Source organism: Colossoma macropomum, unplaced genomic scaffold (assembly GCF_904425465.1).
Source record: "Colossoma macropomum unplaced genomic scaffold, Colossoma_macropomum, whole genome shotgun sequence".
Taxonomy (NCBI): domain Eukaryota; kingdom Metazoa; phylum Chordata; class Actinopteri; order Characiformes; family Serrasalmidae; genus Colossoma; species Colossoma macropomum.
In genome coordinates, this window is record NW_023494793.1 from 4,980,475 (window position 1) to 4,998,428 (window position 17,954).

Below are 17,954 nucleotides of genomic sequence, written 5' to 3' on the forward strand. Positions count from 1 at the left end.
AAGTTCTACAACATCCATAATATACTTACACAGTCAGATAAAAAGGTTCTAACTGCAGGTACAAACAATGTGAATGTGCACTCAAAGGTACAGCAGTGGTTTTAAAGTCCAACTGTGCACCTTAAATGGGCTTTTCTCAGAGGAAAGATGTGTATTTGTACCTTTTCATAACTTAACGCTTTAAAACAGAGCAATAAAATAAAAAGCCTGGAGTCAAAACACGGTATTTGGAGTCAATATAACTTAAAAAAAACATGATTTCAATTTTCAATTAAAATTTTTCTTTAAAGGTACTGAAGACGTACCCTTGAGGGGACCACGCCAGGGACAGTTTGGACCTTTTCTTCCTGAAAGTGTAAAATACCACCATATTGCCCACCCCTAATGGAAAGTTTAAGATTTGCACTTCAAAAAAATGAAAAATGAGCACCTCCTTTATTGGATCTCATTATAATCTATTATAATGGATTCTAACATTTAAGAATCCATGCAGTCGACACCTTTAGATTGAGTGTTTACGTACACTTAATAATCTGATAACTGCAGAAAATCAGATTTTGTCGGTAATCTGATCCATGTGTTTACATACACTAGAGTAATCAGATAACGTGAAACTTCAGGTCTACATGAGTCAGACAGTAATTGGATTTCTGCTTTGCAACCAGCCAATAAACTCACAGAAGAAGACGTGACGTAAAAGTTAAAAACTTAATGCCGCAGTTTTTTTTTCACTTAGCACCACTTTACCTGAAAATATGAACATACATCATCTAGAAGATGAAGAATAGTTACATCCTTAATTTCGTCAAACATGTATTTGGTTTCAGCATCGCTTCAAATGTGTTTTGCTGCGGCTCGCGGCAACACTGCTCACTTATTTCCGGTACCGCCGTCTGTTTTCGCACATGCTCAGATTGAGAAATCTGAAAGAAATCAGAGTAAGAGTTCACATGCACTGAGAAATCTGATTACTGAGCTAAAATCCAGCTCTCTTTATCAGATTTCTTAGATTTCTAGCCCTTACTTCGATCTAAGAAATCAGTGTGCTGTTTACACGACCGTTTGAATAATCAGATAACTGCAGAAATCTGATTGTGATCGGATTATTGAGCGCATGTAAACACACTCATTGATGCGTCACAATGAATGGATATTTTTACAGATCTAAGAGCGACTCAACACTTTTCCTCCGTTTTTCTCCAGACAGCTGTTCTCTCTCGTCTGCCGCTCAGGCCCGTTTTTCCAGACGCTTGTGCACTGACTCGACTGCACTGCCGCTGGTTGGCATTTGCTGGGTTTGTTGCCGCCTCTCCCTCGGAGCTGAATCGATGTGGGTGTTTATCTCCGTAAAGCTCCTCTCAGGAAAGCTTTGTGAGGGTTTTGTTCGCTGGTCGACTTGCGGGGGAAAGAACACACTGCAGCGTCTACCTGCAGCGCTTTTGTGTGCCGGTGGAAAAAGAGTCTCTCTGTGTCTCTCTCTCTCTCTCTCTCTCTCTCTCTCTGTCCGATCTTTTATTGATGTGTTTTTTATAGAGTCAGTCTCTGAATAATTGAGCGCTGCTATGAAAGACTGTGGAAGGGTCTGGCTGTGGAAGTGAGGCAGCGGGGGGATTCCTCCAGTCAACACACACTGTCCTGCTTTCAAAGTGGCTGGCAGGTTCACTCTGACTCTTTTATGAGTGTGTACACACACACACACACACACAAACACACACACACACACACACACACACACACTGAGTAGCTGAAGAATGAACTCCAAACACTGGATCTGAGTCAGTCACTCAGGATGAAGAGCTGGAGAACGTTCACGTCTCCATTTGATTTATTAACGCTTTCGGCCTGGTTTGACATTCAAGGCACTTACCTGCCTCTCTCTCTCTCTCTCCCTGCCTCTCTCTGCCTCTCTTTCTCTCTCCCTGACTCTATCTCTCCATTTCTGACTCTCTTTCTTTCTCTGTCCCTGTCTCTCTCTCTGCCTGCTTTTCTATTCCTCCTTTCTACCTCTCAGGCTCTTGCTCTCTCTGCCTTTCTTTCTCTCTCTCCCTAAAGCTCTTTCCTTCTGCCTCTCTTTCTTTCTCTCTGTCTTTTTCTCTCCCTGCCTCTCTTTTTTTTTGTATCCTCCTTTCTACCGATCTGGCTCTTTCTCTCTCTCTGTCTGTCTCTCTTTCTCTCTCCCTGACTCTCTCTCTCTCTCTCTCTCTCTCTCTCTCTCTCTCTCTCTGTGTCTCTCTTTCTCTCCCTGACTCTATCTCTCTCCCTCTGACTCTCTTTCTTTCTCTCTCTGTCTCTCTTTCTGCCTCTTTCTTTCTTTATCTCTCTCTGTGCTGCTCTTTTTCTATCCACCTTTTTATATCTCTGACTCTCTGTTCACCTCTATTTCTCTCTCCCTGACTCTCTCTCTCTCTGCATCTCTGTCTGACTCTCTTTATTTTTCATGCTTTTCTTTCTCTCTTTCTTGCTTCTCTCCCTCTTTATTTTACTCTGTCTGCCTTTATGCCTTTTTATCTTTTTTCTCTCTCTCTGTCCCTTTAAATCTTGCTCTCTTCCTCTTCCTGTGTCTATTTTCTGCTCTCTTTCTTCTCTCTGCCTCTTTTTCTTCTCTCTCTCTTTCTGCCTCACTGACTCATTGTCTCTCATTCTGTTTCTCTATATCTCTATTTTTTGTGACCCTCTCTTTCTCCCTCTTTTCTTTCTCTTTCTCTCCATTCTCTCTCCCTTCCCTCTCTCTGTCTGTCTGCTCCTCTCTTGTCCCATCTCTCTCTCTCTCTCTCTGTCTCTCTCTTTGTCTCTCTCCCTCTCTCTCTCTCTCTCTCTCTCCCCTCTCTCCTCTCTCTCTCTCTCTCTCCCTCTCTCTCTCTCTCTCCCTCTCTCTCTCCCTCTCTCTCTCTCTCTCTCTCTCTCTCTCTCTCTCTCTCTCTCTCTCTCTGCTGTAATAGACACTGCCCTTTCCCCTCTAAGTTTGGTCATTTCTCTCTGTTTGTTCCTGCACATCCTGAATGATTCAGCAGTGTTCTGTAGTCTGACCCATTTCTCCGCACTCCATTCTCTTTTTCTACCCCAAAAAAGTTCACCACTCATTTTACACACTGAGCTGAAATTCACCCTCTGTACAGCAGGGCCTGGTGGCACCGCCTCCAGAATATTGATGAAAACTCTAATGTAAGAAAGCATTCTTTACAAATCCAACCGACTCGACCCACAACGACCTACAAAGTTTAGAATCCACATTTGATTGTAGCACAGCGAAATTCTCTCTGAACTCGACTGTAGCCAACAAAATTCTGTCTGAATCTGACTGAGCTGATAAAATTCAGTCTGAATCTGATAAAATTCAGTCTGAATCTGACAAAATTCAGTCTGAATCTGACTGAGCTGATAAAATTCAGTCTGAATCTGATAAAATTCAGTCTGAATCTGACTGAGCTGATAAAATTCAGTCTGAATCTGACTGAGCTGATAAAATTCAGTCTGAATCTGACTGAGCTGATAAAATTCAGAGTCCTTTTTTGATGTTGCTTCCAGAGGCAATTTGGAGCTGTTTAGTGAGTGATTTAACACTGCGCTTCAGCACTCGGCAGCCCCACTCTGTGAGTTTGCGTGGTCTACTCCTTTGTGTTGTTGTTCATAGCCCCCTCCATTTCACAGTAATAGCACTTACAGTTGGCAGGGGCAGATCTAGCAGGACAGAAAATTCACAAACGATGACTGAAACATATGACAGTGCCATGTTTAAAGTCACTGAGCTCATCAGTACGACCCATTCTACTGCCAGTGTTTGTCTGTCGAGGCTGCAAGACTATGAGATTAATTTTATCCACCTGTTAGCAAGGGGCGTGACCTGAACTCCGAAATAACGAGGGGTGTCCCAATACTTTTGTCCATATTGTGTGTATTGCATGATGTATATCTGAATTTTTTTACTCATGTTTTGCTGCTTTTATGTGTATGTTCACACCTGTGTTTATTAATTTATTAACACACTAAATGCAAAGTTTCATTGTAGCGAGAAGCCCCATATCTGAGAAATGGTATCTGAACTGATTGAAAAATCCTCTTTAATGAGATTTTAATCTAAGTCATTTAGGACCATTTTTACTGGCTCATTCATCATGAAATGCTCCCGCAAAGTAAACGTCAGCTTGAGTGTTCAAATGGTTGATATGACAATTTGTTTTGGCAAAAAGACCACAAAGTAAGAATATCATTGTACAGAGAAAGTCATTTCTTGCCACGTCTGCCATCAAACACTTTGCCTTGGCTTATGTAATGGATGATTATCATGGTGAATGACTGTCAGTGACATGACATAAGCGGTTATGTCACGGTGGAGGGGTGCAGGGCTCTGTGTGACCGCTGCTGTGCTTCATGGTCCGTCTCTTCCATATTCTCCGGCTAATTTTAGATTCTCGGCCCGATGCAGAAAACAGTCACCCTCTCTCTGGTAGTACGAGGCGACAGATCGCTGCAGAGGAAAAGCGATGCCTCTGCCTACAGTCCAACATTTTGTCATATTAAGATTTTATCACACAGTATCATCCCTTTTTTGTAACATTTATGAGAAATTAACAGCCTGAGGGCAATGCTAATATTACAGTGATTCATTCAGAATTGGATTTTTACTCTTGGCTTTTCAGGTCTCCTCTTTTTTTGAATGTAAAGTTCAGTGTATTTTAAAGGGGAACTCCATCAATTTTTCATAATTTCTGCATAATTAACATTAACAACAAAGTCATTGGTGTGAAACGCTCCGTTCTGCAGAAACCTACAGTCAGAATTGCTCAAAGTGGTGGTGATAGGAACCAGACGTCCACCTCTAAAAGCTCCCTCACAGAAAGTTACTACATGAAATCATTATGAATTCACTGCCTGATGTCTGAGACATTGTTTTAGTAAAGTTTTGAGGTAAGGATTTGGCCTAAAGCGTACATTTTTAAAAGACATTCATGGTGGAGGGGGACATGCAGGGTGTTGTGAGGCAAAATAGTCTGAACTGATTTTTTTCAGATTTTCGACTATTTTAAGTATTTTGGTTGAAAGAAACACCAAAAAACAAACTCAGGAGCACGTGTAGGTTCACTGGTGGTTTGGGATAGTAAATAAAATGGCTATATTTGTGTTGTAGTCATGGTGACCCCTGGTTCCCATCAGCACCATTGTAAAGAAATCAGAGTCTATACGTTTCTCTACCATGAAACATTTCACACCAAACCACTCTGAATGAATCTGTTTACATCTCAAGTACAGAATTTTAAAGAATTGATGGACTTCTCCTTTAATCCGAGTCTTTGGTCTTATTTAACTAAATGATCAAACCTTGCCTCTGGTTTGAAGGGGGATTCGACTGGTTTTTCAAAATTACTGTATAATTCAGTGGTTGCAATGTAAACAGAGTCATTCAGAGTGATGTGGTGTGAAATGGTTCATTGTAGAGAAACATACCGACTCTAATTTATTTACAGTGGTGGTGATGGGAACCAGGGGTCACCATGTCTACAGTACAAATATAGACATTTTATTTACTGTCCAAAACCACCAGTGAACCTACACGTGTCTTCTGAGATTTATATGGAATTGTGATGAAAATGATGGAAAAATAGTGGTAAATCTAAAAAATCAGTTTTATTTAGAGGCTATTTTGCCTCACAACACCCTGCATGCACCCCTCCGACATCTGAGTGGGTTTTAAAACATAAGTTTCAGACCAAAACTTTATCTCACAACTAACGTAAAACAATGTCTCAGACATCCGGTAGCATTTCATAACTCTGTATCTCTCTCTCTCTCTCTCTCTCTCTCTCTCTCTCTCTGCATAGGAGGATGGTAAGGTAGTGGACGGTAGTCTGCTGGGTGATGCTAACGGAGTGGACCCAGTCCCCGGCAGACAGAAGGCCAGTGGGAAGTGGCAGAGGCCTCGATTCACCCGTAAAGCCCTGATGAGGTGCTGCCTGGTCCGTTGGATCATCGCCAGCGCCGGACCCAAAGAGCAGGGTGAGGAGCGGGACGGGGAAAGGGGAGAACTTTAGAAGGTCGCAGCAGCTGGAGAGGCACTGAGAACTTGCAGAGGGAATGATGGTGAAGTGATCACTGAGCAAGAGCGATCTAGTTGAGCCGTCAGGATTCTGTTACCAACCTGCTGTTTCTTTACTGTTTAGACTGTTGGATTTAGAGCAGTAGTTTGAATGCAGATTTACACAGCCACCCCTATTGGAATCAGTCAGTCTGGACATGCTTGGCGTCCAACGTTTGCTTCTTTAGTTTTGCACGGAAGCTATGAGGCTAATGTAGCTGACATCTAATAGGTGCTGTTTAGCCTTTCAAGTCTTAAACATTAAACCTTATTTTGTATTATTTTTATAACATTGAATGTAAGAAAAATGTGTTTAACCATTTAAAGGTCTCATTCTTTACTGACGGTGACTTAAATGAGTAACAGAGTTGAGGTTTTAGCAAGTACTCAAAATGTGGTGAACGACACACTTAAAAATGATGGTTCTTCAAGGGTTCTTTAGTAAAGAAAATTGTTCTACATAGAACCATGAACACTCAAAGAACCCTTTCCATGATGGGTTTCCTTCATGTTGAACAATACAAGATTTATTGATCAAAATTCGAACAAGAAACTCAGAGAGGTGTAGATTTTATAACCGATTTCACAGCTTCACAAATGTGATATCCCCCGATACTGGTGGGCATCCAGACCCCTTTGTCCTGCACAGACAGCCTTCCTCTGTGAATTTTTTGTGCCATGTCCAAATCTGCTTTCCAGTTGGTGCATTTTTACTGAGTTTTCTCAAAAATGCGTGCTGCACACTCTTGTTTGACTGTGTTTGAGTATTCTAACACACAAAATGCCTTTTCATTTCTAGTGAACACCATTCTTCAACCTGAAAAAACATTAAAAATGAAACTTGGTTAGTTTTTACACATTTTGCTAAAATTTGAGATCATTTGAGGGAGAATTGGCTGTTATTAGACTATGAAATGATGTCAATTTTTTTGGGACACCCTGTATATCTCCAAAATAATAACTTTACAGAAGAAGGAAAAACATACTTTACTTTCAATGTAAGTCAATGGAACCAGACTATTTTCCAAGTCATTTTGGGCTGTTTTTTTGGTCCATTCACCACAAAATTTACACACAATGCAAAGGACAACAGGCATTTTCAAATGATTTCAAAAACTGAAAAATGCAAAAGACAAAAAAGACAAAAATGGAGATACGAGGTTTTGCTGTAACGATGTCAGGCTTGTCATCTATAAATATGCAGAAAAGGTATTTTTTTCTGACTTTTGTCTTAGGAAGTATAAGATTCTGTTATTTGTTAGCTATTTTAGCCTCACAGCATGTAAAGAAGCAAACGGCAGCCACTAAATGCATCTTTGCTGATTAACTAATCTGTGTTAAGAGGAAAACTGTGTAAATTTGACTTTTTGCCTAACATTCGCTTTAACAGGCTGAGTGTTAACTCAGGAGAGGGGGCAGTCTGTGTAGAAAGTTGAGGACGACTAGAGTTAAATGTCAGCAGGAGCTGCTTTTGGAGGGAACACGAAGGAAGAGAAGAGACAGATTGTTCTACTTTGCATGTTTTTGGTTTAATTAGCGGAGCAGAATGGCAGGATTAAAGGTAAACCTCCAGGCGTGTGTAGCGCTCGTCAGAGATCACTCAGCCTGTGATCAGAGGAGAGATTAGATCAGAGCGGTGCGAGGCTGTCGCTGATAAAGCAGATACTGACAAACGACTTATGGTATCTGCTGTAGCTTCTGACACTGCGTGGAAATCCCTGAAAGTTTGTGAGTTCGGAAAAAAAACGAGGCTTTAAAAAGTTGTTCGAAGTGGATGAGGGCGCTGTGGAGTTTCCAACGATGACAGTATCTGATTTTGAGAAGCTGATATCATTTTATGAGATGACATAGCTGCAAAAAAGCCATGACAGCCGTGAATAAGCTATTTTCATAGATGTTACGTATCTAAATTAGATCTTTAGTGAATGTAGGCCCAACCCATTTCTCATTTTTACACCGTCCCTTGTTTTTGAGTGTCTTTATCCCCCTTGGAACTGAGTTACAAGTTGTAGTGGTTGAAATCTTCCTCTAAGAAACGGGACCCTCAAATAAAAAGAGCATTACTTCATTAACAGCTACTAGTGCTGTTCTGTAGGCGACCCTGCCAGTCTGCAGTGACAGCAGAGGAGGGTAAAGTTCAGCTCCTCACTGCTGGGCTTTAGTTTACATTTAGGGCATCATATGCCTTCAAAGAGGGGGGCAATTATTTATTATCGCCCACCCCTAATTCTTCAGTGATTCAGATTCAGATTCTCGCTCCAATTTTCCTGTTCCACCTTAAATTAAAACCATTTAAGGTGGCACGGGAAATTTAGCTAGCTACCGAGACATCAGCTAACTACTAGTGATTTTTTATGCTTGTGATGAAGAAAAGGACCGTAACACACTGAGACGACATTAAACTGAGATAATGCAATGGTTATCATAATTTTTTTAATGGAGGAAATTCTCACATTTGTGGGTTTCTTTGGTCGCTCATGCCGCCATCTTGCCAGTTTTTCTTTTTTTTCTCATAACACTCTGCTTGGAGTGCCTCTGAAAAACCTCCATTTGGAGGGCCATGTAGCCCTAGTCCCATTTCTTCTTTTTACCCCTACCCCTTGTTTTTGAATGTCACCCTAACCCCTTGGAGCTAAATTACAAGGGCTAGTGGTCGAAATCTTGCCCTATGAAATGGGACCCGTCAAATAAAGAAAGAACATTACTTCATTAACAGCTACTAGCGCTGCTCTGTAGACGACCCTGCCAGTCTGCAGTGACAGCAGAGGAGGGTAAAGTTCAGCTCCTCACTGCTGGGCTTTAGTTACATTTAGGGAGTCATATGCTTTTAAAGAGGGGGGCAATTATTTATTATCGCCCACCGCTAATTCTTTGGTGATACAAAGCTGAAGTCAGATATTCAACAGGTTCTTGTTCAAATTTTCTTGTTCCACCTTAAATGGTGCAGCAGTTACATTCTGGTGCTTCATGCGTCAGTACTATTTAAGGTGGAACAGGAAAATTAACTAGCTAGCTACCGAGACATTAGAATGCTATTAGTGATTTTTTATGCTTGTTATGAAGAAAATGACCAAAATACATTGAAAAGACATTAAATTAAGATAATACAGTGGCTATTGTAATTTTTTAACAGAGAAAATTTTCACATTTGTGTGTTTGTTTGGTCGCTTGTTCAGCCAACTTGCCAGTTTTTCTTTGTTTTTTTTCTCATATCACTCTGTTTGGAGTCTCTGAAATACCTCAGTTTGGAGGGCCGTGTAGCCCAAACACTTCTCCCTACCCTCTCTATCTCAACAAAATTGGGACACCCTACCCCTAGGCGTGAATGTGCAAAACAGACAGATAGGGCTAAGTGGTAGGGGCGAGGGGTGAAAGTAGGATTGGACCTTAATCTTCATTCCTACTTGTTGAATGGCTAAAACAGGGCTCTGCACTTTTAGCTGGAACTTGCTGTGATATCTTAATGTGTCTCGATAGCAGCTTCTTCTTTGTTCCCTGTCTTTACTTCACACGACCCATTGAACAGTCAATGCTGAAAGACCTTTCATCTCATCAATGCAGGTAATCAACATAAATCTTCCACCCATAAACTCTTCTGACAGCGCCCTACATCAGTAATCAGGCTAGCTGTGAGTATCGAGCCTTTGTGGCCCCCTCTGGACGTGACCTGTGGCCAGTGTTATTGATTTACTCAGCTTCAGCAGATGTTTCTTCTGGCTGTTGATCACTGGTGGCCCTGGAGGTAATATGGTTTTAGGTAGATCAGTGGAGGGACTGTTTCATTGGATGGTCAAGCTGTGGTGAGATGTTAGTATCGTGGTGTAGTCTAGTGTGAAGACTAGCCTAAGCACTCAGCCACCCACATAAACACTTTAGATAGTTTTACTTCAAGTGTTTTCCTGCATGTTTTTCATTCAGTGTGACTCTAAATGATACATATACTATTAATAATCTTTACAAAGCAACTTTAGTGGACCTACAAGGCTAGATAACATGACTGTGGGTAGCTAACACTAACGATAACTCAGCAGGATCCGTGCTAACACAAACACATCTTCAACTCAGAGATTTTCTCATGTAGGTGAAGGAAAAGAGCCTTTTTCTGTGGAAGTTTGTTATTACGGGTGCAAAGGCAGGGGGTACGGGGGGCAAAGCCATCCACTTTTTGCAATTCAGTAAGATCATTTTTAGTTAGCTATCAGGACGATGATTTTCTGGTTATAATATTGGCTGTTTTTGTTATTAATGTTGACATACAGCATTAGATATATTAAGCATAGCTCGATGGACTTCATGTCATGTTCTGGCAAGTTTTTGTATGTGTATATATCTTATAAATATCTTACTGATCATTATTGATTACTTGGAGACCAAACTGGTTTCCTCCCTCGTTACAAGCAAGGCAATGGCTTTCTTCTCGCTGCTGTCGGAACAAAACCTCGAAAAACATACTTTACTTTCAATGTAAGTCAACGGAACCGGTAATTTTGGGTTGTTTCTTTTGGTCCATTCACCATGAAATTTACACACTATGTAAAGGCCAACAGGCATTTCCAAAATATGTCAAAAACTGAAAAATTACAAAAATGGAGATACAAAGCTTTGTTCTGACAGCAGTGATATATATATATATATATATATATATATATACACACCCCAAACACCACATACTCCAAACTATACTGTACAGTACTCAATAATAACGACATAATATTTTGTACTTTGGACTTGCAATACTTAAACTGCCCTATACTTTTTGGATTTTGTATAATACTTAAAAATTTGAATTATGCTTGGACTTTGCGCAATATTTAATCTGTGCAATATTTAAGCTGCTCAATATTTAAGCTGTGCAATATTTAAGCTGCGCAATATTTTTGGTCTTTGTTGTAGTTGTATTTAAGCACTGTGTTAGTTGCAGATCATGTCTATTGTCTTATTGTTATACACACTCAAAAGAGATGTTTTTTTTTAATTTATAAAGCACTTTTCATGCCGGTGGCGGCTCAAAGTGCTTTACAGACAGGTGATAAAGCTTAACAGTAATACAAGAAATGATAAGTATTCATTTAGAATCATATAAGAAAATGAGATTTTTCCCCAAACGAGCAGAACCTGTAATAAAGGTAAAGGGTGGACACACTAAATACTGAAGAATTATATCCAGCTGTTGAAGCTTCTGTTCTTTGCATGGTGAAGCGGTTCTTCAGATTGATGGACAGTGAGTTTTAAATGCATCTATATAGAGCCTTTTTGAAAAGGGTTCATTATGGCACCTAAAAGCCTTCTTCTAAGCTTGACATCATAACAATAAAAGCACTCTTTTGGTGCTATGTAGAACCCTTTTCAAAATGTTTCTATATAGAACCATCTACAGTACATTCTCCAATAATCTGAAGAACCATTTCACCATGCAAAGAACCCCTTAATCATGCAGAGGGTTCTCTGAGGGTTACAGATCTATATAAGAGTGTATATAAGCACTGTGTCATAGCAATTGCACTGTTGTTTGTGAGCACTGCTGGAATCACTGTTACCTGGAGACAAATTCCTTGGCCAATAAAACTGATTCTGGTTCTGATTTTATACACACACACACACACACACACACACATATATATATATATATATATATATATATATATACATATATATATATATATATATATATATAGTATATGTACAGTATATATGTATATATATATATATATATATATATATATGTATATATATATATAAGGAAAAAACCTACTTTACTTTTACTGTAAGTCAATGGAACCAGACTTTTTTCCAAGTAATTTTGAGTCGTTTCTTTTGATCCATTCTGCATGAAATTTACACACAGTATAAAGAGCAACAGGCATTTTCAAATTATATATATATATATATATATTTATATATATATATACACACTGGAGTTTGCCTGTTCTCCCCGTGTCTGCGTGGGTTTCCTCCGGGTACTCCGGTTTCCTCCCACAGTCCAAAAACATGCAGTCAGGCCAACTGGACATGCTGAATTGCCCCTAGGTGTGAGTGAGTGTGTGACTGTGTATGTCTGTCTGTCTGCCCTGTGATGGACTGGCGACCTGTCCAGGGTGTATCCTGCCTTTCGCCCAATGACAGCTGGGATAGGCTCCAGCACCCCACCGCGACCCAGAAGGATAAGCGGTTTAGATGATGTATGTATGTATGTATGTATATACACACTCCATTCTGTGCCTGCACATCACATAGACTACATAAGGTTGAGTTTGTGCGCTTTTCCCTGTGTAAGGACTCACTGAGCTCACAAAAAACGGCACAGATGGCGCACACTCAAAGCTCATAATGAACAAACGACACACAATAACAAACAAACACACGCATGCACGCACTTTCATGGCTTTATGATTTATGAATTTATTTGGATGAGTGATATTCGGGGACAAACAACGACAGTTGTGCACAAACACACGCGAGCAGAGAGAAGAAGTCAGGGAGGTTGTGTAATTTTAGATTATCTGCTTCATCTGCATCAGCTGTGTTTGTACTGTGGGGGGGGGGCAAAATAATGGAAACAGCAAATGAAAAGGGAGTCATGCTTGAAGTAATTAGATACAGAAGAAAAACATATGAATACTGAATCTTAAGTCCATGTTTAAGTGCTATTTTCAGTGCTGATACTAATGTCAACTGTTCTTCTCATATCACTGGGTGTTTTAAACCCAGACAAGTCCTGTATGTGACTGTATTGCCCTTTATATCATTCTCATTCATGTAAAATGATCTTCAGCGTGTTCAGTCTTAATGCATATATAGCAAATATCCTGTTTCACAGAGAGGAGCAGGATGAAATGAACAGCCTACTTAAACATCCAGCAACATTATGGTATTGATCTTATGTGCTGATATTAGACATACAAACCTAGCTGTATCCATTTAGAGATATGCAGTACAGTAAGACCACACTTTAAAGGGTGAAAAGAATTGAAGCTGTGAATTAAGCTAAACAATGGACAGACTAATTGCTATACTTAGTTATGATATACTTAGTTGCTGAGGCGTCTGTGTAATTTCCTGTTAAATATGTGTTTGTTTCTGGTAAATATAGACACTGAAAAATGAATAACTTTGACTGGAAATTAAATAAATGAAAGGGTGCTGTCTGACTTCTGCACAGTACTGTAGTATAGTAAGGCCAGTATCATTCAGTGCAGCCTTTTATACAGACGTTATTGAGGTTTAGTCTGAATTGTAGTTGTGTCTGGCGCAGCAGACAGAGAACAGTGATAAACGGTGTGATATGATTGTGGTTATTCAGTTGTGGTTGGTTTGTGTTTGGATTGTGAATGTCTTTAGCCCACATTAGCCTTCATTGCCATCTGTTGTCATCAGGATGTCACTGTTGTTCACGTTCATTATCCACCAGAAACAGTCTGAAATATGTCCACAAGGAATGCCTGAAAACACACACACACACACACACACACACACACACATCTATATCTATCTATCTATCTATCTATATATATATATATATATATATATATATATATATATATATATATAATATATATATATATATATAATTTTCAAAGGTTGTTTAACAAAGAAAATGGTTCTATGTAGGACATTGAACACTCAGACAACCCTTGCATGATTAAAGGGTTATTTGCATTGTGAAATGTTTGTTCTGATTGATGGAGAATGTGCTGTGGATGGTTCTATATAGCACCAGAAAGGGTTCTTCTACTGTAACAAGCCTGACATCATAACAGTAGAAGAACCCTTTATGGTGCCATATAGAATCCTTTTTTAAAAAAGCACATTCTCCATCAATCTAAATGTTCATAGTTCTACTTAGAACGATTTTCTTTATTAAAGAACCATTGAAGAACCATCACTTCTGAGTGTGTGTATCTATCTATCTATCTATCTATCTATATATATATATATATATATATATATATGTGTGTGTGTGTGTGTGTGTGTGTGTGTGGTGTGTGTGTGTGTGTGTGTGTTTATTGGAGTAAAGCGCTGAGTTGAGTTGAGGTAAAGAAACCTCTTTAGTTTTTCCCTATTTTTTTTATCTGTAAGCTCTTCTATTAAGAATGAATCTCTTAGTCTTTATATATATATATATATATATATATATATATATATTCATTATTGATTACCTGGAGACCAAACTGGTTTCCTCCCTCATTACAAGAAAGGCAATGGCGCCATCTAGGGTTCAGCTGACGTGCTTGAGTGCGTAGCTTTAAATAAAATCTGAAGGTGATTAATAATGCAGAAATAAAATGACCCCTTTGTGAAGTCATTCGTCAGTCATTACGGGGCAGATTGACCAAAGCTAGTGGCACATGGGTAAATGAACATGTGTGCACATGCACTTTTACAATGATCAGTTAGTTTGTGGGTGTAGAACAGTCAAAGTTGCACTAGCAGACTTTCTTTGACAGGTTAGGCCTACACTCTTCAAAATAAAGGTACCAAAAAGGGTAAAAATAACCACTTTTAGGTTCCTAAAGAAGCTTTCAGTTCAATGGTTCCTTAAAATAATCCAGTAAAGGCTCCTCGTGTGAAAGTGCTGTGGAAACCGTCAAAGGTGGTTCTATAGCATCGCTCTCAACAACCTTTTTTGGCACAAGCTTTAAACAGATGGTTCTTCAAGGGTTCTTTAGTACAGACAGTGGTTCTATGTAGAGCCATGAACACTTAAAGATCCATTTTCATGCTTAAATGGTTGCTTGCATGGTGGAAAATGATGGAAAATGTGTTGTATATGGTTCTATATAGAACCTTTTTGAAAAGCGTTCATAAAATCAGTGAAAAAATAATTGACTGAACAATAAAAAAGAAATATATAACGTTTGACAGTTGACAACATTAATACAAGCCCCGCAGTAGCAGTGTGCAAAGGCAGCTTCGCCAATCTTTCTGCTCTTTGCCTCTAGAAACACCTGACCTTTCAGTTCACTCGCACAGATATTCTGCTGATATTTCATGTTCACTGATACACATCACATATCGCAAGTGTAGGTCCCACCTGTCACTGTGTTGACAATTTCCCAAAAATGACCGGTTTCTTTTCTTGGGGGCCTTCCCGCCGTCCACTGATAAACAGGTGGGCCTTGAGTTGGAAAAGGTTGAGAACCCTGGTCCAGTAATATACTATAGTACTACTATATACTTCTATATACTACTATATATGGTCTAGTATTATACTATACTACTACTTTATACTACTATAGATGATCTAGTATTATACTACACCACTACTATATACTACTAAATACTACTATAAATGGTCTAGTATCATACTATACCACTACTATATACTACTAAATACTACTATAAATGGTCTAGTGTTATACTATACCAGTACTATATACTACCAAATACTACTATAAATGGTCTAGTGTTATACTATACCACTACTATATACTACTAAATACTACTATAAATGGTCTAGTATTATACTGTACCACTACTATATACTACTAAATACTACTATAAATGGTCTAGTGTTATACTATACCACTACTATATACTACTAAATACTACTTTAAATGGTCTAGTGTTATACTATACTACTACTATATACTACTATATACTACTATAAATGGTCTACTGTTATACTATACTACTACTATATACTACTATATACTACTATAAATGGTCTACTGTTATACTATACTACTAAATACTACTATAAATGGTCTAGTGTTTTACTATACTATATACTACTAAATACTACTATAAATGGTCTAGTATTATACTATACTACTACTATATACTACTAAATTCTGCTATATATGGTCTAGTATTATACTATACTACTACTTTATACTACTATAAATGGTCTAGTATTACACTATACTACTACTATATACTACTAAATACTGCTATAAATGATCTAGTATTATACTATATGACTACTATATACTACTAAATACTACTATAAATGGTCTAGTGTTTTACTATACTATATACTACTAAATACTACTATAAATGGTCTAGTATTATACTATACTACTACTATATACTACTAAATTCTGCTATATATGGTCTAGTATTATACTATACTACTACTTTATACTACTATAATGGTCTAGTATTACACTATACTACTACTATATACTACTAAATACTGCTATAAATGATCTAGTATTATACTATATGACTACTATATACTACTAAATACTACTATAAATGGTCTAGTATTATACTATATGACTACTATCCATCCATCCATCATCTAAACCGCTTATCCTTCTGGGTCGCGGTGGGGTGCTCGAGCCTATCCCAGCTGTCATTGGGCGGAAGGCAGGATACACCCTGGACAGGTCGCCAGTCCATTGCAGGGCATATACTTCATATATTATATGACTACTATATACAACTAAATACTACTATAAATGGTCTAGTATTATACTATACTACTACTATATACTACTAAATACTACTATAAATGGTCAGGATATAATATTACAATAAACTGCTCTATGCTACTATAAATGGTCTAATATTATACTATATTACTACTATATACTACTAAATACTACTATATATGATCTAGTATTATACTATACTACTACTATATACAACTAACTACTACTATAAATGGTCTAGTGTTTTACTATACTACTACTATATACAACTAACTACTACTATAAATGGTCTAGTGTTATACTATACCACTACTATATACTACTAAATACTACTATAAACGGTCTAGTATTCATATTACCTGATTAACCTGCTCCACAGGTCCCATGAGTACTCTTGAGCAGATGCCTTGGGCAGGGGGTAAATGTTTCAAATTGTACACACCATGTAGTCAGAACAGCTCATAAATAATTGACTGTGGATAACTGAGTAAAACTTCCATGAGCACTTTTGACTTTTTATCATTGAATGGAGATGCACACACACAGACAGAGGTCTATACTGCACGTCTGACTGTGATCTTTTTTGTAATCACAAAGGATTTGTTTCTCCTAGCACATTAGGCATTGTGTGGCCCTGTAATGTACCAAGTACACCAATAAATGCTAATAAAGATTGGCCTTTGTAATGAAATCGGAATCAGTCGTAAAATTTCATGATTGGTGCATCCCCAAGTGTAATGCAGTTATGTAATCATCCAGATGTTCACTGATGTAGGGGTTACACGGGGACAGAGGAGCACAGTGTGGAGGGAAAGCGGGAGAAAGCAAGAGAAATCAAACGGTGTTTACACACGCTCGCTGTGAACAGTGGAATGAAGTTTACGGTTATAGATGTGACTGTGGAAGTGGAAAGCGTGATACTGATACAGTGAGGATGAAAACATGGATAGATAAACAGAGAGAAAGGAAGATATGAACAGAACAAAGACAGAAGGACGGATTTCATTACTGAGTATTTTCCAGCTTTCCAGCAGGGAAATTAAACCCCTTTAAATCCCAGGCTTATTACATCCTCAGGCTTATTATTCAGGAACTACATGAACTCAGTGCAAACTGACTGGGTTATACTTAAAGGGGAATTCCACCAATTTTTAAAAATTGGTTATAATGTAACAGTCATTCAGAGTAGTTTGATGTGAAATTGTCTGTTCTTTAGACTGTGCAGAAGATTGTGGGAATGAAGCTCCCAGATCTGGACACAGTTTATGCAGTCGCCTACATAAGAGGGCTAGCAACATTATCAAGGACTCAACCCACCCAGGTCTCAGACTGTTTGTCCTCCTGCCAACGGGTAAAAGATTCAGGACCATCAGGACACGCACTCACAGACTGAGGAACAGCTTCTTCCCCAGAGCTGTAGCCTCAATTACACCCCCCGATTCACACACACCCACACTCTATACACACACACGCTCATAGCTGCTGAAGACTGAAGGCAGCAAACAGAC

The 17,954-nt window shown here is 38.7% G+C and overlaps 1 protein-coding gene across 1 annotated transcript in view; it reads left to right on the top strand.

The window, feature by feature from the left end:
• kcnip3a (Kv channel interacting protein 3a, calsenilin) overlaps positions 1 to 17,954 on the top strand; it is a 106,436-nt gene that overhangs the window by 27,531 nt on the left and 60,951 nt on the right. The window contains exon 2 of the mRNA XM_036578263.1: positions 5,817 to 5,991. Coding sequence (XP_036434156.1) covers positions 5,817 to 5,991 — 175 coding nt within the window. The remainder of the gene's footprint in view (positions 1 to 5,816; positions 5,992 to 17,954) is intronic.